This window comes from Colossoma macropomum, unplaced genomic scaffold (genome assembly GCF_904425465.1).
Source record: "Colossoma macropomum unplaced genomic scaffold, Colossoma_macropomum, whole genome shotgun sequence".
Classification (NCBI taxonomy): Eukaryota; Metazoa; Chordata; class Actinopteri; order Characiformes; family Serrasalmidae; genus Colossoma; species Colossoma macropomum.
Window position 1 is genome coordinate 24,344,165 of NW_023494785.1, and position 25,980 is coordinate 24,370,144.

At 39.2% G+C, this 25,980-nt stretch overlaps 1 protein-coding gene across 1 annotated transcript in view; it reads right to left on the minus strand.

The window, feature by feature from the left end:
* Positions 1-8,436: 8,436 nt before the first annotated feature.
* The window catches only part of bckdhb (branched chain keto acid dehydrogenase E1 subunit beta), a 51,009-nt gene continuing 33,465 nt past the window's right edge, over positions 8,437-25,980 (minus strand). The window contains exons 9-11 of the mRNA XM_036588168.1: positions 18,782-18,868; positions 9,980-10,126; positions 8,437-8,742 (exon numbers count right to left, since the gene is read on the minus strand). Of these exons, the coding sequence (XP_036444061.1) occupies positions 9,986-10,126; positions 18,782-18,868 (228 nt within the window). The 3' untranslated portion in view covers positions 8,437-8,742; positions 9,980-9,985. The remainder of the gene's footprint in view (positions 8,743-9,979; positions 10,127-18,781; positions 18,869-25,980) is intronic.

The following is a 25,980-nucleotide window of genomic DNA, read 5'->3' on the forward strand; positions in this document are numbered from 1 at the left end:
TAGCTCCTATTGTGCCCATCTGCCTGGGCTTGTCCTGCTGCTTCCATCTGTAATTGGAGTCTGTGTGAGCTCGTACTCAAGAAAAAAGGAATGCATCCCTCCTCATCCTATTCCCTCACTGACCTCAAATGACTCATCCCCTCTCTTCACCCAAATTCCTCAGTGTTGGATCCTTCAGCACCGCTGCAGCCATTTCTGACAAACACTCTGCTCAGGCAGGGCTTAAGTACTCACTATCGAGTTTACAAAAGCATTAAAAAAGCAAGTGATACAAAGGTTGGTTGGATGAAAAAGCTCGAGCTCATGCCTGGACAAATGAAATCTAAGAAAACACATTACTTTGAGTGATGGACACACAGAATAGCATGAAACATGGTCAAAAGTTAAAATTTTACACAGCATAGCAGTCAGAACAAATCAGAAGCGGGATAAAAGACTCTGAATTTCCTCAGCTAGGGATGTCCATGTGCATTTTTGACTTTTATCTATGCCTTCTAAATGGATTCTGAGAATGCTGGCTAGTTGCCTTTGATATTATCAGGCCTCTTGGAGCACACTCTGGAAGTGCTGACACCCACTAACATTCATCTCTGTCTGAATATCCCCTTTTTTTCACTGAATTAATGCTTTTCATATGGTCACCAGCATTTGAATACGCATCAAAGACTATAACACTCAGATATTAAACAGCAGGAGACAGGCTTCAGAAGAGGAGGAAGAAAATCCATCAAGTGGAAAGGCTGTGTGATTTAAAAATGTTGAAAGGCTATACGAAATCATGCAATTTAACTGTTAATGCTGCGTTTGTGTCTATGTTTAAGGAATCCATACTTCTCACTTTACATATGAAGTCCCCTGTCCTGTGAGGGACTGGCGACCCGTCCAGGGAGTTTCCAGCTTTCCTCCCAGTGATCGCTGGGATAGGCTCCAGCATCCCCCGTGACCCAGAAGGATAAGCGGCTTAGATAATGTATGTGTGTGAGTGTATTAAGTTCCTATTTTTCCACTAGAAGTGAGAGAAAAGAAGATTCAATGAAACATCCCTCAACAGTCTGGCTACTGATTCAGACTGATCTTTAATTTTCCAGGCAATTTCTCTACATTATTTTTCATTTTTATTATTTCAAAAAAAGGTCTTACAGTGTTTAATGCTTTGAGATAAATCATGTTCTGTCCGTTCTTGTTAGGACCAATTACCCTTACATTTTGAGGTTATTCATGTCTTTTAAATCCATTCATAGTGTTTATACCACTGACCAGCAGCCAGTCTGTGCTAAAACCTGTTTTTTTTTCAGTCACCTTCCTCCAGATGGTGTGCATGTAATATTATATCAGCCTACACAAAGCTCTTCGAAAGGCTAGGAAGAACTGGATTTGTAAAGGGCTAAGAAACACAAAGAATGCCCTCGGTGGTGATTGTCTGGCCAATAGCCAGCATGCACGCACCTAGCACTCAGAGACTGAGAGTGTGACGTGCTTTGTTTGCTACGAGGCTTAAGTGTGGACCATTACATGAAAGACTCCTTAAACTAGAGATGGAAATTATTTCATTGTCACACGCAATCAGCACCACTGACGTCACACGAGACAGAGCTGCCCTGTCTCTAACAGGATGGCATTTGTGTATAAACAGTCGTTCAGTCCAACTGTCAGCCAAATTACCTCCGCTGACCAGTGTTTTTCTGCCTCCTCTTAGCAACCATTAGTTAGCACCAGGGCCCATGTCACACAGATTCGAGAAGCAGAAGGGGAGAAGGAGAAAGGGGCAGCTTATTTGCTTCAATCTGAAATATCCTTATTTATAAACAATTGTATCCAACATGATCATACTAGCTGCTGAAATGTGTCTATGACGTTAAAACAGTGGATCCATACAGTGATAATTTTGACACTCCACCTACGGAAAAATCCATAGTGGGCCAGGAGCGTGCCAAGCAAGTAGGGGAGCAAAGGTGTGGGAACCCTTTTTTATTTTATGGCAATTCTCCCTTAATTTTACTCCAAAGTATTTAGAGACAGAGACAGACTTTTGATGGTGGTAATTTGCATGTCATCCGAGCATAATAAGGCACAGTACAGGATCTGAAATATTCATGATTGGAGCACCCCTTTAAAAGTGCTGAATCATGACCACTGACCAATAATTAACTTACTAATATAGCCTACATTTATACTTTTTCTTCTTTCTTTTTCTGTTCCTGTTCATTTCCTATCTCATTCTTGCTGCAAAGAGGGAAAAATAATCATCTGCTGAAAAAAAAAAATCACAGAAACAGTTAAAAGTGTTCAATGCTTATCATGATCATGACAATCTTCAGGAGGTTTTGTGGAGCTTCAATTATTCATCTTTTTATCTTTTTCTCCATAAGGCCCCCTCCAACAAAAATAAACGTCAATATGCAAACTCCTGCAGCGATCATTTTGGAAATGAAGCAGTGGTTAACTGACCTGTTGCGCCAGTTTGAATACCAATGAGCTATAAGGAACTGTGGCGTCGGCTCAGAAGAAGAATCATAAAATGCCATTTTTCTGCTTGATGAAAACGCTCTTTTATTGAACAAAACAGAAAAGGCCACTCAATAACCATGGATGGAAGGTAACTGCTAGCCATACAGCATTTACTTATGGTAAACACTAAACCCACACTAAATAACCCATAAACACAGCTGACATGGAAACACATCTTAGACTAACAAACAACTAAAACTGTACTAGTAACTTTTTGTGTGTGTGTGTGTGTGTGTGTGTGTGGGGGGGGGTGATATTTGATGAATCGTCACTTTGCCCACTGCAAGGTATTGAAAATGTTGATGGCCAAAGCAAACATTGCTGGTTAAAACTTTGTCTCTTTACTGCAGTAACTTCTATTCTTCTGGGAATGCTTTATACTGGATGTTGGAACACTGCTGTGAGATTTGATTGCATTCAGCCACAAGAGCATTAGTGAGGTCAGATACTGATGTTGGATGATTAGTTTTGGATCCAATTCATCACTCTAACTCATCCCAAAGGTATTGGATGGTGATCCCTCACATCAAAATGCAGTTTAACTGCTTCACAGCACAATGGTAGGGGCTTTATACCCCTCTAGCCGATTAAAAGACTTACGTGCAGCTACTCCAAACTGTCACAATCTATTGGTGTTATCAGTATAAGGTGCTTTTACTGTTCCTAATATAATCACTCCAGTTTCATAAAAATATTGCAAAATGTTTCCCAAATGTTCTGATCGAGTATCAATATAATAGCATCATAACATATGCTTTAAGAAGCATTTTACACATTATGAACCACTTACTTTGATTGGATGTGGGAGATTTTGACGTGTCTGGTGCTGTCTGATCATCTGCAGTAAGGGTTAAGTGGTTGAAAAACAAAAATGTAGTACATTCTCCATATTTTCTTACAGGCACAAACAGTATTTCACTGTTTAGATCTTTTGCTGTACTTTTCATTCTGTATTAAACATTTTATATGGGTCCCTGAAATTGCTGCCAACCCCGTCACATTGGGGTTACTGCATGTAGATTTGTATTAAAACCACCATGTTGTTTTCTTTTGATAAAGTTAATAACAACTGTGCATGCACAGAAAGTAACTACAATTTGTTTCCTAATTTTCATGAATTTAGTTGTAGCTTCATGTGGTCAAGTTTAACTTGTCAACCTTGTCATGGTAAACTATTCAGATACTTCATAAATTTTCTAAATATTGAAGTATGTTTGTGAAACAGTATAAGGTCATTTTAAATAATTTAACACTAAACACATCCACCCTGTCATGCATCTCCCCCTGTCAAGGTGGACACACTGTGGACAAATACTGTGATTTAACAATAAATTTTTATAATAACATACTATTTTATTAAATTACGATATGTTATGGTATTTTGCTATAAATTCTGGGAGCTGATGCCCATTCTTAACACTTTATTATGTAATTTATAGTAAGGTCTTGCTACAACAACAAATGTGAACCTTTTACATTTTGTTTTCAGATTTGATGTTAATTTGATGTTAAATGTAAGATTTGGGGATTTGGAGACCTCTCTGGTGGGAATGGGCAATTGCCTGCAATGTGTGGAAGGACAGTTTGTAATATCGGTTTTCACATTGGACCCTTTTTCAGTGAGCGGATGAATCAGGAAAACTTGGTGAACTCAGTCAAAACTTGGTGAAGGACGCATCTTCCGAGAATGTAAGTGAATTATCTAATATTGTCATCATATTTTCGTCAGTATAATGTTGATTTTACCTTTGAGACCTCAACATCGAGCTATTTGAGCCTCTGAATGTGATGTTTTAAGATTAAGACACCCTTATTAGTCCCACAATGAGGAAATTTCACCCCGCAATGTTGCCTATCCATGAAACAACACACACTAGGGGGCAGTGAGCACACTTGCCCAGAGCAGTGGGCAGCCCTATCCACAGCGGAGCAGCTGGGGGTTAGGTGCCTTGCTCAAGGGCACCTCAGTCATGCACAGTCGGCTCAGGGGATCAAACCGGCGACCTTCTGCTCACAAGGCTGGTTCCCTAACCTCCAGCCTATGACTGCCTCCAATATGTTAATATGTAAAAACAGCAGCACACATCCACACACACCATATATTAGCGTTTTTTTTCCTGACTCAGTAATGCTACTTTTAATTTTAACAAAAAAACTTATAGTGCTTTTTAAATAAAATGTTCTCAATAAATGTCATTTAAGTATTTTCTTCAGTTAAAAAAAAAAAAACTGGGTTCTAGTGCGCTGTCATACCCAAGTCTATTTGTGATGTCCTTGTCCACCCTGTCATCTTCGTATGTCAATAAAATAAACAAATTTTTCCTATAAGGAAGTGAAAACGAAGAGGGGGAACATCAGGAAGAAGCACTGTGACATCCAACCATATACAGTCATATACAGGGATTATTTTAAATACCACATTCTCATAGTCAGTTCTAGTTTAGTTGCTTTCTCAAAGCCATAAGTTCAGAATTCTGTCCCCAGTACTGGCATCAATGCTACATCTGTAGTCCAAAGTGTCATTTTTTAAAAAACTGTTGCACAACTGGTCTGCAGGTACTTGTTGCTGCAGCCTCCAGCTAAAAGTTTGTTTAAACCTTTCCCCATACATCTTACCACGAGCAAAGAAACTTTCATTTTCCAGAAAAGAGAGATCCAGCACCACATCAGGAAAGATGACAAAAACTTGGATGTCATTTCTATTATTATTCTCTTTGGGTCACAGGGTTCCCATGTGTAAGGAAGAGGAGCACAGAAGAGTGAAACAGAGGGAAGAGGCCCCGTCCAAATAGCCTCCCAGGGGAGGTGTTAAGGGCTGAGGCGTCTTACAGAGGCGAACCAAATGAAGTAGAGATTTGCCAGAAGCCCCAGCAGCTCCTGTGAATCCATCCTGTTCTAAACCCTCCAAATACTACTTTCTCTAAGCTAGTCTTGACTCAAAATAGCTGAATCATAATTGGAATCATAAATTAAAGGATGCACAGACAAAAGCCTGTTAATCTGAGGACTTGTCTCCACAGCCCCTTTAAAAAGAACATTCAAGAACAGGTCCGAGTATCTTAAACAAGTTAAAAGTTGAGATAAAAATAAAATTGGGGTGCGGGAAAAAAATCGATTCTTAGATGCATTGCGATGCGGACGTGAACGATTCTTAATCGATTCACAAATGTCAAAAATCGATTTTCTAAATATTTAATTTATAACGTAATGTTGACAGAACGCAAAAGGCGGAACTTGGAAGTGGGTAAGTGCAGCGCCCGGACAGTCTGTGGCGGCACATGACAAAAACACAACTGGATGAGCGAGAAATCCGACCGGCTCCCTCTGCATTAAAAGCCAGGTTAGATCAGGAGTCACAACCCAAATGTTAAGAAGAGACATTTTGTCCTTTCAACAAAAATCAAACCATCTTGGGAGCCACAACATTTAATGTCCAGTATGTCTCAGTATGTGATAATGTCCAGTATAGACTAAACAATATAAATGAAAACACAGATTTACTTTGCTGTGCTTTAAGCTTTAGCTCAGCTATAGCCGCTTTCCTCCCATCTCCGCCAGAAAACCTTTCCTCAGAAGTTGATCAGTTAAATGTCTCTCAACGTTCGACAGTTTTACGAGGCTGAAGTCGCTTCTTATTTTCCAGCTTCTTGTTTGAATTTACCCGTTCCACCTTAAATCCTGAGGCGCCGAATGTAAACGCGGCACCATTTAAGGTGGAACGGGAGAATTCGAAAGAGAAGCTGACTAAAGGCTTCGCCACTTTTTAGTGTTTGACAGTCTCTCGTTGCAGATTTAACGTACCAGGAAACCAACTGCGCTGCTTATAAACGCGAATAATGCATCGTTGCTAGGTGACCTGTAGTCTGCACGCCGGTTCTCAATCGTTGCTAAACAGGGCTTCCACGCTATGTTGCACATGTCCCGTCTAGAAGATATTTTACTGACACAGCGATCCCCCCCCGTCTCTACAACGAGACCAAAACCAAAGTTATAAAATCACTAAAGAAAACAGGTAGAATAGCTGTAACGTGCTGCGTGGACATCCACTGCCACTGGATCTTATTTCAGTGTAACTGCGCATTTTATCACAGATGAGTGATGAAATCTCGTGCTCCAAACAGTCACTTTAAAATGTATATTGTCTCTATATTCTGTGTATATTTTGTGTATATTTAATATATTTCCGTTGGTTTTTCTTGTATTTTTATTTTTACTTATTTACTTTCTGTAGTGATTACCTGAGCCTCACCACAAGCATTTCAATGCATAAATGTCCTGACATGTTGTGCAAATGACAAAAAAACTTGAAACCTGAACTTGAAATTTGAGCTCACACAGTGAGAAAATATAAATGCTATATAGAAAAAAAAGATGCATCGATAATTATTTTATAATTGCATCGCAGCCCTCTGAATCGTAATCGAATCGTGAGGTGCCTAGAGATTCCCACCCCTTATATATATATATACATACACACACATACACACACACACACACACACACAAAGCCATGATATATGTTGCATCTCTAATACCTCCAACGCTGACATCAATGCCGAAAAACAAAAAAGCAAAAATTGAGGCATGCACACTATTTGAGAGCAGTTATTATGCCTATGGCTATGAACTAGTATTAAGCATGTTTCTTTACTGTACATAAATGGCTTACTTCTACACAATTTATGACATAGGAATATAATTACACCTAAAAATAGAACACTAATGACATTCAGCCAGATGTATATGTAGAAAAATAATGGCACTATGTCTGGTAAGCGCTATAATACCCAATCAACCAAAGGTCATATTCACTACCTCGCCCAAGGGAGAGCCCTACTCTTCCAATGTGGTCAGGGCCCGCTTTCACTCCAACCAAAATGACAGATACTATTTTATCTTTGCATCCTCACTATAATTTGTGGCAAGAAGGCTTAAGGGCACTGAAAACCATCTTCGATGCGTTCATGAGGTTTGTTGATACTTGGTGATTAGTAACATTGTCTCAGCAGCTTTTTGAATGGTTACTATGTTGATTTCCTTTTCATGTTTGATGCCAAAGCCACAACCTCCCACTGAAATGAAATGAGGAGAGGTACACAATGTGCAGCATCATAACTAAGGACAGTTTCTAAACAGCGAGCTACCTGTATTTATTAAAGGCCTCATATGAGATTTTGTAAGGTTGTATCAAGAAATTCTGGCACAGGTATTCATGTCAAAAAGAGTAATGAGATGAACAGTTTTGAGCTGTCCTCTGCATGCAAATAGTACTTGTGAAGGCAGGCCAGCACTAAAAACTGCACCTATATGCAGACCCAGACCTGCACACATCACTTTATACACATAAACATACAATACTTGACACATGATGTATGATTCCTGCCTTTGGGTATGTGTCACATTGACTCTCTTAGCAGAACGAAGCTTTCCTTTACAGTAAGAGAAGGTGTCAAGTATGTCACTACATATATTACCATGGAGAAGTCCACATTATTTTGAGAAAGTCCAGACAAACTCCACACAGCTGAAAAGAAGACTGAGCAAATATGCTTGTGTGTAAAGAGTCATAGAAGTGGGACAAGAAAGGATTGGCAATAATCACGAAATCTACATGTTGGACCAATTAATTCCGTAACAAACTCCTTCTGTAACTCTGCATCACAAGCATGACTTGGAAAATTTAGTGCTTCAGAAAACCACTGATCTAATCTGGTCAGTTTTGCTGTATTTCAACAATTAAATAACTACTGACGGTTAAAAGTAAAACAAAAAACAGAACATCAGTACGCATGGATTATTTTCTATTTTGATGAAGCATCACAGTTTTCTAGAGGTAAGAAAGAGCTGAAACTACAGCATGTTGTTAACTGACTGCAAAAAAGAAAAATGCATCAGTGTGAGACAGACAGACAGACAGCAACAGCAGGAGTCTGAGGATTCACTGTACAACAGCACGATCAATCCTTTTAATTCCCTCAGAAAACAAACACCAAGGGATTTTTAATAAAACAAAACAAAGGGATCAACAAAAAGAGGGATGACATTCTTAACAGCAAAAATGGAAACATTTGATCACTAACTACAAAAAAAGCACCCACTAGATATATGTTTTATTAGTGTTCATGTATAGTGTTCCACATAGCTGATCACTGAAGTTCATGTCCATTTCAAAAAACGCACAAGTAACAGTCTGTCAGGGGCAGCAACTCCGTGCTGAGGTCATCATGTCCACAATCTACAGACAGAAAGCATGAGAGAGAGAGAGCTGCATGATAAAGTGCCTATAAATTCTAGAGCTAAAGAGAGAAAAATTTGTTCCACATTTCCACAGAGACAGCAAAAACTCAACACAGCAAGCATTTAAAGATAATTAGAAATCAAAATGTTACTGGTCATACAAAGCACAATTCATCAAATCACATCATTTAAAAAAGACAAAATTCTTGGATTAAAGTTTAGTGACTTTTGAAGAAAAGTGAGAAATAATGTAAGGGAAACTTTTACTCATGGTTAATTCCTACTCATTCTTATGACCACATCCCCCCCATTGCTTTTTATGACTGTACTTAAAATGACACCCACGGTTAAACATATATTAAACCAGTCAGAGGAAGACAAAAGTGGTGATGCCACATCAGATCATTTAATCCCACAATACTCATTGGTTTCTCAGGCTTAAATGGGCAACATCACTACCATAAAATAAAAGCATGAGTAAAAAATAAATCTGATTACAAGCTAATGAGGGTAAACTCAGACTGACTGAAGCCTCTAGTTGAAAACTTTCTCAAGAGCTTCTTGGGATTCCACAAAGATTACTGATGTACTTAGAGGCAGGGATTTGAAATAGTACAGGAAAGAAAAACAAAAACTCAAAAAGAGGATTTTTTTTAACAAATGTGATAGAAAACAGCAACAAAAATAGCATTAAATGGTAGCTAACTGGTTAACAGCCATTATTTCACTCTAGTTAGAAATGAAACATTTTTCTTGTATTCGGCACCCTCTCTCCAGCTGGTAACTGGTTGGAATGGAATAATGGTTTTTAGATATAGTGTACCGTAATGATATTAGGCATATTAAAATAGCAATATTTTTTTTTATTGGTTTGATGATCCACACGGCTTTCGCTCTGGAAGCAGAAAGTAATTGTGTTCCTGTTTTCAATTACGTTATGAGGGGGAAAAAAAGTTGTTTTTTGTTGCATGTTAATTGTAGTTATTTTGTAGAAATGGTGCCCAGCCTTATCCACAAAGTGTCGGTGTCCAGTTGTATCCACAAAGGGAGAGCATGGCTGCAGGTTTTCATGCCAATAAAGCATGAGCACACGCGGTCAGCTATTTGAAGAATGAGACCAACTGATTTAATGAGTAGAATCAGTTGTGCTGCTGCTTGTTTGGAATGAAAATCTGCAGTCACACCAAAATTGGACAACCTTGATTTGAATCTTATTTTCTGCATTTAAACCTTACCTGATATCAGTAGTTGATCATTCGTTTTACAGCCTCAAAACACTTCCATTTGTCTGGGATGTAGAAGGGTTCGAAAATGTGAGGGAAAGGGGTGTCGTATCCACAGACTCTGGTGATGGGTGCCTCCAGGTTTAGGAAACATTGCTCCTGCAAATACAAACATAACATAATTTACTGACAACTGCATGAACTGTGTGCATTTGTTATGTGCATATCTGGCTAATCCAAGCACGCAAAAATGTTGATGGTTGTGTTATGGGCTTCGCTCACTCTTCAGTGTAAGCCCAATGGGGGCTACACTTAATCTGCGTTGAGGAAATTGCCTTGTTTTTGTTTTTCTTCTTGGCAATCATAACTAAAAGCCACAAGAGTACTGCTTTGAGAGTAGTAAATATAAAGCCTGTATCTAGGACTGCAGAAGGAGAACAAACTGATGCAAACTTTCTTCTTTCTTCAGGTTAGGGATGTGTGTTTCATAAGCTCTGGCAGAGTTGTCTTGTGTCTTGTCCCACACGGCAACTGAAGAGGGAGGCTGAGCCAGTAAAGGGGAGCCAGAAAAAAGCCCAAGCCAGACTGACCCACACTCACTTTCATCAAAGCCACTCAAAACACTGCTGTATCAGACAGTGCACAAAGCCAATACGTCTGATTTTTTTCTTCTCTTTCTTTTTCTTTATTTTGGTGACCCTTATAGAGAATGAAAAAAAAAAGGTAATTTAACTACATGATGGTGTCCTCTTTGACCCTTCACTGACTGCCCTTAAGCAAGGTGAGGTGAGGAGCAGTGTGAATCATCTCACACGTGGCTTTTCAATCCAGTCAAACAGCACATGCCCGCGCTCATGTTTTCTGGCAATGGTTGAAAAAGTCGAGCTCTAAGAGAAGCCCCTTGGGCAATGTATTATTTCATGGCCTGTTCAAAAAACACACTGGAGAACAGGATATATCAGATTCAGATTAGCACACTGAGCCTAAGCAGCATCAGCTATTTTGGAGACTATCTATAGTGGGGAGCCTGCAGGATCCTCCCCACATACCTTATAGCATGTTTCTCTCTTTTTTGACCTGTATCCACTTGGCAGGCCTTCTCTTCCTGCAATCCAAACGCTTGACAAATTTCACCTCCGGCAATCCGCCCTACTTAACTAACAGTCATTTGGCCTAATGGATGTGGGACATTTCAACCAGTGCTTTCCTCCTTTTTACTCGCTTCCTCTTTATTAGCAACATGAGTAAAGGCTGTCCCCAAAACAGCATCTTGTCACTGTCAAAACAAACATTAAATCTGTGAGAAAAAAAAATAAAATCTCTTAACTTTCAACGCAGATGAATATAATACAATTTTATTCTAAGTAATTTTAGACCAGTTCTGTTGGTCGATTATCTAGACGTGTAAAGAGCAGCTTGTGTATTTTACTTCTATTAAACAACAAAATGGCATAATGGTGATATATTCCCTAAACTACTCTCACAGCACAGCTGAAGCGCAGACACATGCTTTGCGATGTGCAAGTACAAATTGCGTGTAGAATCTGGTGAGGAAGTGTTTCAGCTTCTATTTTAACTGAATCCTACTACAGAAGGGTACTGATATCAATATTTGAATGTTTGCTTGAATTCAAGCGTATTTAAATATATACCCCATAGAAATCACTGCATTCAAGATCACTGGATTTATGTGCCGGTACTGTTTTCCTGTCAGTTTCTTACTGTTGATGCCTGCAGATATCTGTAATAATAAGTTTGGCTTTTCTGTGAAGGCTTAAGCTCAAGCATGAACTAGCATTACGAAAAAAAAATAGTCCAATGTTGACACGCTGTAGCTGTTATGTCACAGCTGAAAACAAATATATATCTGTCATATAACACAAGCAATCTCACAGAACACAGGACAATTACTCTTACACAGATGTGTCCCATCAAGCCCACATATTTAAAGAAACATCTGCTGCTAGATGAGATTTCAGGCTGTTAGCACTGAGTGAAGTGGCTTAATTCTATGATCAGACTATAAATTTAGGAAAATAAAAAGTCCTCCTTTGTCAATAGTTCGGTAAAACCCCAGAGGAGCCTTTCTCCAGCTCTCTCCTGGGGGCCTACATCTCCCCAATACCAACCCAGCAGCAGCCAGAGGCCATCTCTTCATGATTTGCAGCAAGGCGTAATTTTATGTCATTTAAGTCTTTACTTAGCCCTAAAACAGTTAAGTCCACCTGCCAAGCCAGCATATGTCTAGACAACAGTTTCTCCTCTGACCTTCCACAGCCTAGAGTGTTTTTTTCTGTAATAAAAAAGAAAAAAATCTCTCTAAATAAGCTTACAGGAAGGGCACAAGAAAAGTACAGTCTGGTAGCAAGCCACCGCATCTGGACAGCGAACTTCCGCAGAACTCCAGTTTCACTAAAATCAGTGTTTATCTGCGGGAAGTGCATGATTACATGCAGTGTACTTTAAATGTCAGTATAAAAATATGGCAACATGGCAAGGCGAATGTGGATAGAGTTTTGCATTGAGGCATGATTTAAAAATATGATTTCAGAGCTCAAAGCTGCAGTTATAAATTTTGTCTACTCTACTGTCAGAGAAAAAAAACACCTTCTGTCAGTGACAGCCGCAGATTGGAGATTACTGAAAGTGTAGAGTGATGCGGAAATGCCAGTATTACCAAGCGTGAAAGCCAAAAAAGACAATTGAGAACTGCTTCCCTGTGGAGCCCAAAGTCAGATGAGGATAGCCACATTTTGGACCTCTCTGTCTGTCTGGCATTTTCTTATTTGTGAAGAAGATTTAGTGTATAGTGATTTCATGCTTGCTGCGCACAAAAAAACACTCATTCAGAAACAGTTTAAGTCACAATATTTTATGGTGAGTCTTTGCTGAACTCTGTCTGACTGAAGAATATTAAGACAAAGAGGGCAAATGTTACTAAAATGCTTGAACACATGGGTCAACTGCAGGCACAAGCAGCCTGGAATCATAACTTAGCTCACCTCTGTGCCTCATCCTACGTTTGTGATCTCACGGAAATTGTACCAAACAGTGACTTCTGCACAAGCCCTTGAGATTTCTCTTCGTAATAACTTATTTATTAACGGCAATTAGCTTCTACTGTTTAATAAAATCTACAAAATTATAACACAAACCATGGAACACCTGATTGGTTTACATGACCGCAGCTGCACAAAATTCCCTTTTTTCCCCCCAGAGAAACCTTCAATATCTATAACTTGAATGTATTACATCCAGAATGAACTTACGGAGCCATTAAATGAACTAGCATCACATTCGTTTCATATTTACCACAAAACTGCCTCAACACTGATGTAGATGTTGAACAGTACAGCAATCAATACCTTCTATGCATTAAAAAGAAAATAAAGCAGGTCTTCGAAGAATCTAAAATAATATTTCTCACTACACCACCATCTGATGAAGGATGTACTTGATTACTTGGACATGGAAAGGAACATTTAATACTGTTAATCAGCTGGCCAAATCTAGGTAGTGATAAGCAGGATGTACTGACCCATTAAGTCAACAGATCTCAAACCAAATAAGCAAAAACATTAGACTATTTTATTAGACACATCAATTTTCTCTCTTTTAGCTAACAGTCCTGGCAGCACTAAATGAATAAATGATCAGAGCTCTCCGGGTCACTAATTTCAGGAAAGAAAAAAAGAGATAGATGGTGCTATCATATTCAAATTAATCTCCAGTTTCACTGCTGTTTTCACAGTGTTCTAGCAATCTTTCACATTACTCCCCACAGAGACTGTACAACTTTAAACTCAAGTATTCAGTTTGAATTACTTTCTAAAATGTGCATCAAGCTTCCTCCATAAATGTGCTGTATAAATATACACCAAAAATGAGGTGGTCTGACCCTGTTCACAATGATGACAAATGACCGTGCCCTTCAAGCAAGGTCTGAGTGGGGTTAACCGACTTTCATGTGCTGTTCATCTCCACAACTCCGCATTAAGTGCTCTTGTACTTTAACGCTTCATTCTTATTGATCTAAAATTACAAGCTTCTGGCTGCAATTGAAGACCAGCAAAGCTGGGCTCTTGTAAAATGTGGTAGGTCTGCTATGAAGACGGCATAAGGCTGAGGAGTGTGCTCCGAGGAGTAGCAGGTTATGGCAAGACCATACAGCATGTGGTAGGAATTTAACATTTTCCTAGAACTTGGAGTCACTCTGGAATGTATAGACATGCTGACATTCTGAGCTTGTGGTAGAGCATCAGCTTGGTTATTTATGTGATAGAGAGTCAGAGGATGAAAAACATGGCATTAATCCTTTTGAACTGATATTGCACTATGTTTCGACCTTTAATATCCCTATACCTTAATGAAGCAGTAACACTTTTTGATGCTTAGGTGCTACCATCTCTAATATGTTATGTAAAAAGTCAAAAAGACACTGTTCACCGTTTCTCTCCATCTGCCCCGGAGGCCCATTCAAATACATACATGAGCTCACCCATAACTTCTTCCTCACACACACACAGGCGTACACGCACGCACACGTATGCACGCACACGCACGCACGCACACGCACGCACACACACGCACGCACACGCACGCACACACACGCACGCACGCACACGCACGACACGCACACGCACACACACGCACACACACGCACACACACCTCACCATGCCAATCAAAGACACAAAGACACTCCAGCTCCAGTCAGGAAAGGAAGCCTTCGTGCCTCACACATCTCCAACTACTTCATGAGCGAAAAGGAGAGAAACAATAATCCAACTATTCCACTGAGGTGTCCAGGAATAGCCAGATTGACCTAAAAAAATCCTCTTGTTCCAGCCATGAGTCCAGAAATAACAGGACACAGAACTCCTCTTCCAGTCTCAGGGAGTCACTGTAAGACTCGCTGAAGGGAGTGGTGAGGGCTCATACCCCTCTCCATTCCATACTTCGCTGAGTCTACCTAAGCCAGTTTAGCACCCCGACTCTTTTACCACAGAGCCAGGCTACTGTAACACACGCAGAATGTGGATGACATTGTCTTGCTGAAATAAGTGAGGCCTTCCCTGAAAAAGATGTAGCATATGCAGCAGCAGCATAACCTGTATATATCATTCAGCAGTAATGGTGCCTTCACAGATGTGCCAGTCACCCATGCCATGTGCACTAATGCACCCCTATACTATCATGAATACTGGCTTTTGAACTGTGCACTGATAACAAGCCTGATAGTCTTTAGCCCGGAAGATGCAGTGTCCATGATTTTCAAAAAGAAGTTCAAATTTTGATTCGGCGGACAACAGCACACTGTTCCACTTCACCTCAGTCCATCTTAAATGAGCTCAGACCCAGATAATGTGGCGGTATTTCTGGGTCCTGTTTATATACGGTTTCTTCTTTACATAGAGTTTTAACTAGCATTTGTGGATGCAGTGATGAAGTGTGTTCACAGACAGTGTTTTTCAGAAGTGTTCCTGAGCTCATGCAGTGATTTCCACTACAGAATTGTGTGTGCCTGAGAGCCCGGATATCACAGCCAGCCAATACTTGTTTTCAGCCTTGCATACAAAGATTTCTCTGGATTCTCTGAAGCTTTTAATGATATTATGTACTGTAGACGATGAAAAGCAAAAGGTCTTTGCTATTTTATGCAGAGAAATGTTATTCTTGAATTGTTTGTCTTAAAGGGCTACTAACTATAAGATGTTAATGATTATATGACCAAATACTATAAAGCTGTACAATTTGACTGGAACATGCGCACAAAATAATGATGAGCTCCCAAAAGTTCTACATTCTTAAAATTCTAAAATTCTACAGTTACAGTTTACCACTCATAAGTAGCCCAAGTTAAAAAGAACTAAATAAATAAATGCCATGACCTGGGCTAGCTTTGGCTCAGTGTACCTCCGTAGCTCTCAAAAGCAGTCACTGTCTATTCAGTTCTTCTCTATAATTTTGCACAACCCACATGTGATTTCCTCAAAGCCCTGTGCGAAAGAAATCTACCATATTTGCTTTCAATATGGTACATCTTTGTAGCTGTGCAATCATCTTCCTGAAAAGAAAAACACTAGGCCTGTCTAGTGGAACCAGTTGCCAGTAACAGCCTCATGTTTACAATTCAAAATGCTCCTCATCTTGAATGATTAACTTGCATATTCAACTCAGAACTGTTTATTGCAAATGAAAAATTATTAAATCATTGACACCCTAATTTGTAGACAAGTTCCTTGAGACAGACAATCACTGATAGGTTCTGGATTTGCCATTCTGGTTGCTTCTATGAAGGCGTGCTCATTAGTCTTTGTTATTGTAGACTTAAAACGCTACACTCTAAGAACCGCAAGGCATGGTCCCGCTAAAAGCCTTATTTTTAGCACCTTTCCTGTTCCGTCCCATTATCTGCACACAGAGCAGCTCCATCTAGCTGACTCACCACGTCCGATCACTCAGTCATTGTTCTGCCAGAGACCTGCCCTCAACCTGGGTCATTTTCTCCTGCTTCTTTACAAACACACACACATACGTGTTCAAACAGACAAGGAGGACAATCAAAACATGACTTATTTGCTTATTTAACAGTATGCCCATTTCTGTTCTGGGTGTCTAACAAGATCAATAAAATCAAGCCTAATCAAATCTCTGCCACCACCCACGGCGGAATTTAGGCCTGAGACACTTCATTAACTTATAGGTAGGTCTATTTAATTCACTTGTTCAACTACATCAATAAATACCCAAAGAATACCCCACTTAATATTAAACTTTACCATCAGACATCTCATAGCAAGAGGATGAAATAATGGTGGTCATTTTAATGGTATATTTATGAGACTAATGGAACTAAGACCAAAACAGAATCAGACAGAGAAAGATGATTCATACCCTATTAAACCCCTCACCAAGAACCACAGAGCAATCATACGAGAGAGCAAGAGAGAAAAACACTAAGATTTAAGAGCTCTTCAAAACTACACAAAAGGCAAAACAGCATTAAAATATCCAAATACTGGTGATTTATGATGCATTGTAGGGAGAATGAGGCTATGGCTTGTAGATAAGACTTTCAAAATAGTTAGGAGGGAAGAAGGAACATCCCTAATAACCCTTTAAGACCCAGCATTCCACCGGCAATATGCTCGACACATGTCTAAACATAAATACAGTTAAACTAAACACATTTAAATACATACAAACTTCAAGAAGTTGAACTAGAGACAATATTTTTTTTTCGTTGGTAATGTTGTTCACTGTTAAGATTATTAAATCAAATTGTTTCACTCTACAGGTTTTTGTCGCTTTTTTCAGTAAAAACTGAGAAAAAATATTTGCCGTTGTGTAGTTTTTTGCACTTGCATACCAGCTTATCTTTAAAATGTAAAATTTGTGTTTAACGACTGGTATTACTGAAAGGCTGAGTCTGCTCTAAATGATATGATAAAATAAATAAAACATGTAGACGTATGCAAACGTTTGGGCACCCCTGATCAAGTTATACATTCTGTTGATGTCGAAGGGAAAAGAATTTAACACCACCTCTGCATGGAGCAAACATAGATATGGCATACTTCTGTAAACTGTAATGCGCAATTATTATTTATTTGCTGAATTTAACTAAATTTGGCTCGAAGACCTTACAAAATATAAAAGAACGCTAGTGGAGTGATTGAAAGGGTGCCCAGTCTTATGAACATAACGTATTTTATTAGTATTTTTTTCCTAATATATTAAATCCAGTAAATGAGTAGTAATTATGTATGAAAATTTGTAGAAATGTGTCATTCAAGTTTGTTCTATGCAGATGTTGTATTAATGTAAGAATTATCTAGATTTTTGCATGGATATTCTGATGTTCATCATAAGTAATAATAATAATAATAATAATAATAAATCTTTAAATCTTTCTCTATATATTTCATTATGACAGGAAAGGTCAGACAGACACCCTGACCTTCTACAGTCGATTGTCTGATGTAGTCTGGAATTCGTTAATCTCTCAATGACTGCAAGCCAAAGAGCAATAGAGAGCAGTGGTTTCCTCGGTGGTAACATCCCATAAACACCTCTCTTGTTCAGAGTTTTTCTTCTGGTAGACTCACAAACACAGATGTGATCAAGCAGCAAAAACGCCTGCAGATCCTTAGTGGTCACTCCAGGGTTCTTTGTCACTTTAAAGATTGTATGGTGTGGCCTTGCACTGATTTTGCCTAATTCTTTTTCTTTGGTTGGTAAAACTACCTGTCTAAGTAAATGGATGTAAGGAGGCCCAAGTTTTTAGAAATCATTTTTTCCTCTCAGAAATACCCTGTGAATGTTCAGTCAATTCCTGTTGCAGCTGCTGGTGCATTGATTCACAAGTGATTAGCTGAACCATAATGTACTTGAACAAGAATGTGTCATGCAGTACATAATGAAATATATTTATAGGTCAAACCATGCCAGAACTGAATGGAAATTATCCCAGGGCTTCACATAATTATTTTCAACAACTACTTTGATTGTTCAAACCATTTATTTATTTTATGGCTTGGGTGATGATCAGATCACATTTTAGGAGCATTACCTTCAGAAATCCAGATCATTCAAAATGGTTCACGAACATTCTCACAACTGTAGTTAATTAATTTAGTTCTTCACAACAGACATAGATATAAGATGTATAAAATTCTATTAATAACAGCATTAACAGTTTCCAGGTCCATGTGTTAATACACTGGGCCTAACACTGTCTAGCACCATCATCGTGACAAACTGTAAACTGAAAAATCTGAAATACCACATCTGAAAGTCTCTTTGGTTCTTACCTGAACAGTAGAGCTGATCTCTGCAGCAAAGCCTCCGGTCACTGGAGCTTCATGACTGATCAACAGCCGCCCTGTCTTCACCACCGACTACAGATCAGAAACAGAGCACAACATTAGTTATCATCTAATGATTTACTCAATGATTACAACACCTATGCAGTTAGTCAATTAACTGTTAAGAATTCCTGAAAACGAATCTGCATGAATTTTCTGATGGCAAATTCACCCTGATTTTCTGTGACTTTGAATGCACTGTGTGACCAAAAGTAGGTAGACACACCTACTAATTACTTTGTATGTTTCTTCTTGAGTTCTTATGTTTTACCCACTGCTAAAGGTGCACAAAATCAAGCACACACACACACACACACACACACTTAATATTTACTATTACATTTTAACATGCTGAATCAAACTGAAAGCTAACAGTGATCCATGCCTTAAGAGCGACCAATAAAAAGTCTGGGCTCTGTAAATGCATTGTTGGATTTGTATAATTCAGCACGTAAAAGATCATCCAATCACTCTCTTCCAATTTCACCCAAAATGTCCTTTAAACTCTTTACCTCAAAAACAGGTAACATCTGCTGCTAGTGTAACAACAGCTACAAGACAAAAACAGCTACAGCTACGAACTGCTATGTTTCTATGACAACCTGAGCCTCGGCGGAGGGCCGCCGTAATGCCTTATAATGACCATATGTCTCTGTGTTTAAATACAGATTACAAATTCACTCAAAACACCCCATGTTGCTCTTAGCCTGTTAAAAATAAACAGGCAGCCGCAGCTGGCTGCCCTTGACAAAGCCACCGCAGGATTAGTCAGAGGCTGCGATGCAGGGAAGGGTCATCCTGCCAGCAGAGCATCTGACCCTTTACACTCAGGGAGATGGAGGTAAAACACACCTCTATAAAGCAAGTGCTTACAGAGGCAGAGGGTTTGGCAGCCCCAAATAAGCAAGGTCTTAATTAAGAGTTCTTCAATCTGGGTAATTAAAAGCATAACACTCTCTACCCATCAAAAGTCTGCACTTGAGTCATGCTACACACAAGCCACATCAATTTACACAGACGCACACAAGTGAGGAAGAAAAATAAAAATAAGTAGGCCACACACCCTGAGTTGATTTGATAAGAAGCTAGGTACTTCTCCGTGTTGTGTCCACTGAGGATAATGATGTGATGTGAATGTAAAGTGAGGCCTGCATGCTGCTACAGTCTGATGAACACAGTGATCAAGGACAACAGGCATCTCATCTGACTCCACTGAAGCCCCACATTACTGCAGGAGGAAGAGGCTCCACCCACAGCATACCACAGTGCAAAAGGCTCTGCTGTCTCACATATACTTTTGCGTCTTTCAGCTCTATCTCGCTGCCTGCACCTCCATTACCCTGGATTCCAGCATTTTCTTACTCAGTCACTCTACTTGATTTGTTAGGACACAAAACCTCAGTTTGAAATGAACCCGCTTCAGCTTTAAAGGAATAATTAACCTAAAAACTCTACTAACTGTAGCTAATAATGAATGAATTCTGGCCCATCAAGTAGGGACAGGCGATATGCCGGAATAATTACGCTTTTCCAAGCACATCATGGGTGTCATCAGTGCTTAAAGAAGACTGACTGCAAGAGATTTCCCACATAGTGTAGCTGTCTAGAAGCTCAGACACATCAAGCTGACGAGTAAGAGCTAGAGTTAACTAATGCCATCTGATGATCGTCGTCCTTCAGCTCACTGTCTCCTCATGTCTACTGTAAAAATCTGCACTCTAACACACCACAAGGACTACAGCTGATGGCAGACATGTATGTACATAAAGTGCCTGAAGGAAACAACTCTACAGAAGGAGCTGGCAGCTGTAAAACTACAACAAAGTAAAAGCAAGAGAAGAATATTTACTAAATGACCTACCAGCTTCAAATGTCAGTGTTTAAGTTAAACCTAGTATGTGAAAGTGAAAGTAAACCACTGGCACTAACATAACAAAATGTCATTATGCTAGAAGAAAAAAGGCCACTTAAAAGTAAATGTTTGTAGATTAAACAGCAAAATAAAAAGGTTCAGAATTATCTTGCAAAGAGTTAATGAATAAGTAATCCCATGCTAAATGTTTTATTACTGTGTTATCACCATCAGAGTACTTTCAGAGCTTTGTTAGTGTTAGTACAGTTGCTCATTTTTAATAATATTAAATACATTTTTGTTGGGGATACAGCATTCAAATACCCGTCTTTTCAAAAATTCAGACAAATTCAGACAAGAACAGTTAAAACACTCATTGCTAAATGTTGGTATTTGAGCAAGCCAAGCCAACTTCTATAAAATTACTTTTAAATGCTAATTTCTATTATGGTAGCTTTTTTTTTTTACATGAAGAAAGCTACAGCTGTGCTGTCCAAATTGTTTTCACAGCATGAGGTTATCACTCCTTGCCTTTAACTCTTATTGCTCACTAGCAGCCCAACACAGAGATACAATTCAGAGAAAGAAATAAAGAGAGAGAGAGGACAGTGACTTAGTTAAATCTGATAACCAAGTTACAGGGAAAAAAGTTAACCTTTATTATATTAATGAAAAATACCCAAGCCGACTTCCAGTATACCAGTGGAAGGACCACTAGAGGGCCTGCAGAAACAGGTTAATGTGGTATAGTTGATCTCTTGGTACTCTGCATTTCTTTCAACTTATTAACCACATTAACCCAACAAGCTCTGGCCAGAAAAGGTCACATGCATATCCCCAGTAGAATCATTTTACCACTTTCGGCATGTAGAACTGGACTTGTCTGTGTGACACTGTGTTTCTATCACGGTAAAAGACACATGAGGTATCTTCTATTGTTGGATGCACTGTATTTTTTCCAAGCAATAAAGTGTGAGTGATGTGTGACTTGTATTCCCATTCATATGTTTTCTTATTGAATAAAGCAGTTTGTGACAAAAAGAAACAAACAAAAATCAGGTCATTAACACTCAAGAGCAGGGTAAATGTCAGGAAGAGACACTCTTCTGTCAGCATTTAAGAGTTAAATCTTAGAAAAACCCAATATTGTGACATGCATTGTGAAAATGTCCAAGTATTTTTTGTGGTAAAGTATTCTGTTGGGAGTGTAAGGCTCATTCGAGTGTTCGACTGGCAGGAGTCCATGGCTAGAAGCACACTGACTGGCAGATGTGGAGACCTGCAGGACTTGCAGAAGCTGATCTATGGTCTGCGCTGAGCATTATAGCATCTCCTTTGCAGCATTCAGTCTTTTTAGCATGGGTTACACTGTGTCAGCTTCTGACAGTTAATGACATTACCATGGGCTTAGTATTTGTTCAAATTCAGTGTGAGGTGTGGTGTCCATTCGGATAATGGCCTATGCAGATGGAGAAGGAGCAGGAGCTATAAGCTCTGGACCCATCAGTCCCCCCCACATGGTGCATCACAATAAGGAGACTCAGCCAAGGCACGTGAAAGGTACAGACACAAGGCAGCACCCTGCAGGCCCCCACGGCAACCTGATACCATCTCCCACCGCAGCCCACTCCCCTTTCCACATATAACTTCCCTAGTGTCACAACAAACCTCCTGAGGCTCCAGAGCTGCCTGTAGGTTAGAGAGAGTAACACATGGCTATAATGTTAGATTTAGGTTTAGAGGCTTGGGTTTATACTGACATAGCTGAAATAATGGGGATAGATATATATATATATATATATACATACATACACACACACACACATACATATACACACACATACATATACACACACACACACACACACCTGAGGCTCCAGAGCTGCCGGTAGGTTAGAGAGAGTAACACATGGCTATAAATGTTAGATTTAGGTTTAGAGGCTTGGGTTTATACCGACATAGCTGAAATAATGGGGAAATATATATATATATATATATACACACATACACACACACACACACACACACACACACACACACACACACACATATATATGAGTACTTTTCAAAGCTGTGTTTCCTATTCTAGTCGTGTACCGGCTAGCGTTTTTTAAGCTATGCTTAAAATTATCCAAAGTTGTCGCTACCGAAACAGTCATTGCTGAAACATTTGGTAACGTTTCAGTAGTGTTATGATTTGTTAGTGACAAAACTGAATGTTCAGTCATTCGTTTTAATAAAATAAACATAATGAAGGTGTTGGGTCATTCAAAGCAACAGAAGTTCAGTCTACAGTCCAAACCAGTTAAATGTCCAAAAGTGTTTTCAACTCTGACAGAACAATCCATATACTAGATAGATAGATAGATAGATAGATCAGATAAGTTTGTTGAGGTTTACCAGTTTTTATTTATTTATTTTTTAATTTTTTTAAACACTTTTCTGCGAAGGTCTTGCAGGTGTTCCCTTTACTTTATGGTAGTATTTGAACCATCAGTACACAATCTTTGACTGTGATCTTGATCTCAATAGTTTTTCATTATTGTGAAAACATTCTCCAGTGGTCTTCCAATTGTTTGCTACTGCTAAGCTCAACAGTGCACTTATGCATCTTAATGCACTAAACAGTTCATTTTTTATGTACCCAATGTTTGGCTCCATCTCTGCTTTATTGTAATATTTTTGTCTTGCGATGATCTGCTTTTATCAGTACTCATTTTTTATTTATTTTATTTTTTTTACTGGTCTTCACATTCAAGCAACACCAAATTCCTGAAGTAAACACCCTAAATGTTTTGTTAGCTCTCATGTGCATGAACCAATAATGCATGACAAAAGTGGTGTTAAAAAAAAAAAATAAAATTGAGTGGCAAACATCAGGGTACTTAAAGGTACTTAAAATTAATATTAATAATTAATAACAGCTACTGACGGTTATCAAACTGCAAAATGATTCAAATCATGAATAGTGAAAAAGTATCCACCATCTCTAGTGAACACATTCCGTCCCTTGTGGAATGTTTAAGTTGTTAACTACACATGACTTCGGGGAAAAAAAAAATCCCTGCTCCAGTGTGAAGTTGCTCTATTTACCCCAACCCCTCACTCCCCACAGGTGTCACAGCTGCAGCGTGAACAGGTTTCATTAGAATTAACCCTGACTGACAGCTAGGACTTCACTCGTGAAAGGTGCAGAGATTACCTCAGTTCAAAATCAACTCAAGCACATTCCTCAGATGCTTCTGACACAAAGAATCCTGGACTGTTATTACAGTATGGTGGGACAGAATTTCAATTTCCCTCAGGGGGAGAGAATCTGGTGGCCCATTTAAGGATCAGCTTCAAGCTTTTTGTTTTATTTTCCAGCAACACCGCTGTGTCATACAAAGGCGCTAAAAACCAATTATACCATGAATCATGCAATGTGTGGTTGGACAGAGCTCTCTGAATGCAATAACAGGGGTACACAAAGCACTGTTAGTCCATCAATCAAACGCATCACTCGCTAAATATATAACCAAACCATTCTGTCCTCTGAATTTTCAAATTTGCTAAATGTCTGAATGAAGGGGGAGGAGGGGGAAAAAACACACGCACACCTGCTCAGTTTCAACCATTTTAAGTACATATGGTTGGTTTGCTTGGGACTGATACCCTTCTTAACCCTTGCATGGTGTTCATGTTCAATGTTTATCAAAAGTAAAAATGATGTGATTTATTATTATTATTATTATTATTATTATTATTATTTCAACCCCAGATTCATTGGCCCTTGCTCATTTTCATATAAAATAACACATTTTCAATGACTTCACACTGTACACCTCCTACACAATATTATGTTATAATTAATATTATTAAAACTGTGGAGGTTCTGTGTCTCTTCAGTATGTGTGTGTTGTGTGTGTGTGTGTGTGTGTGTGTGTGTGTGTGTGTGTGTGTGTGTGTGTGTGTGTATGTGTTTGTATACGTGTGCATGTGTGTGAGGGTGGACAACATGGACAGGCTGCTGACTGGCTACAGCTGCAAAAGGATAACAGTACGCTGACCACTTATGATATTTTAAACATCAGGTATTTTTACTTAAATTGTTACTGTTTTGATTTAAAAACAATAATGCGGTGGGTCCACTAGACCACTGAGTAACAAAAACAACACCACCACACAAAGGTTAAAAGCTGTTGATGAGAAAACATCATTGTAAGTGAACCACCAGACCTGCATCGGTGACTCAGTTGTAAAAAGCATGCCTAAGTGTGTATGTGGTGTGACATAAAGAGTGTCTGTTGTTATGAGTGAGCAATAACATCCTGTGGGATCACACCGTTACCTGTCAACACTGCTGTCAAATTCATCTCTCAGGTAGTTGCATTATGCCTGTCTACGACTGGCCTCGTCTTCAAAATGTCCTGCCAGAAACAAACCGTCCTTGGGATCATAACTGGGAGGAATACACAAATCTCTACAGTGACAAAGGAGAAGGCTATAGTTTTCAATTGTGTGTCACAAGGGATCAAATGGCACGTCTGAAACATACATCCTCCTCGTTACGACTTAAATTACACTACACTCAGAGCTAATGTGCGGTCCATCATGAGACGACACTTTCCAGCACTTATCTCTCTCTCAACTGCCAGCCGCTACACATTCGCTTCTGCAATGCCTTGGTCGTTTAAAAGGGCACAAGCAACAGTCAGTGGTGTCAGCCAACAGCTTATTTACTTCTGGCCTCTCAACACCACTGCTGTCCAACTTGCTCACTTCAGTGACTGCCTGACCCACGGGACTGTGCATGATGAATAAATAGAGAGAGGAGGTTTTTCTTGGACACTTGCTCCTGTGCTCTCTCTCTCTCTCACTCACTCACACAAACACACACACACACACACACACACACACACACACACACACACACATATATGCACAAAACTCTGGTCTCTTGTGTTTTTAAAGGGAAGTTAACAGCAGGGAGTTCTAAACATACTAATTGTGGTCAGTTCTTTAACCCTGTTGGCTCCAGAGTAGGGTAAGAGTTCTGAGAAGCAGGGATCAGGGTGTGGTTTTGTAAGATTTTTTATATTCTTGAGACTCTCTCTCTGCCACCAGGAGACTTAGGCTCGACATTATGATGTAAATTGACTGTGGAGACTGAAATAGTCAAAAGTACCAGTCTGAGAAGACGTGCACTCGAAGCAAAAACAGTGCGAAATTGAAAAAAAAATAAATAAATAAATAAATAATTTCACACTGCTCCCAAATGTTTGATGATTATGAAAAACGCTTTTAATACACA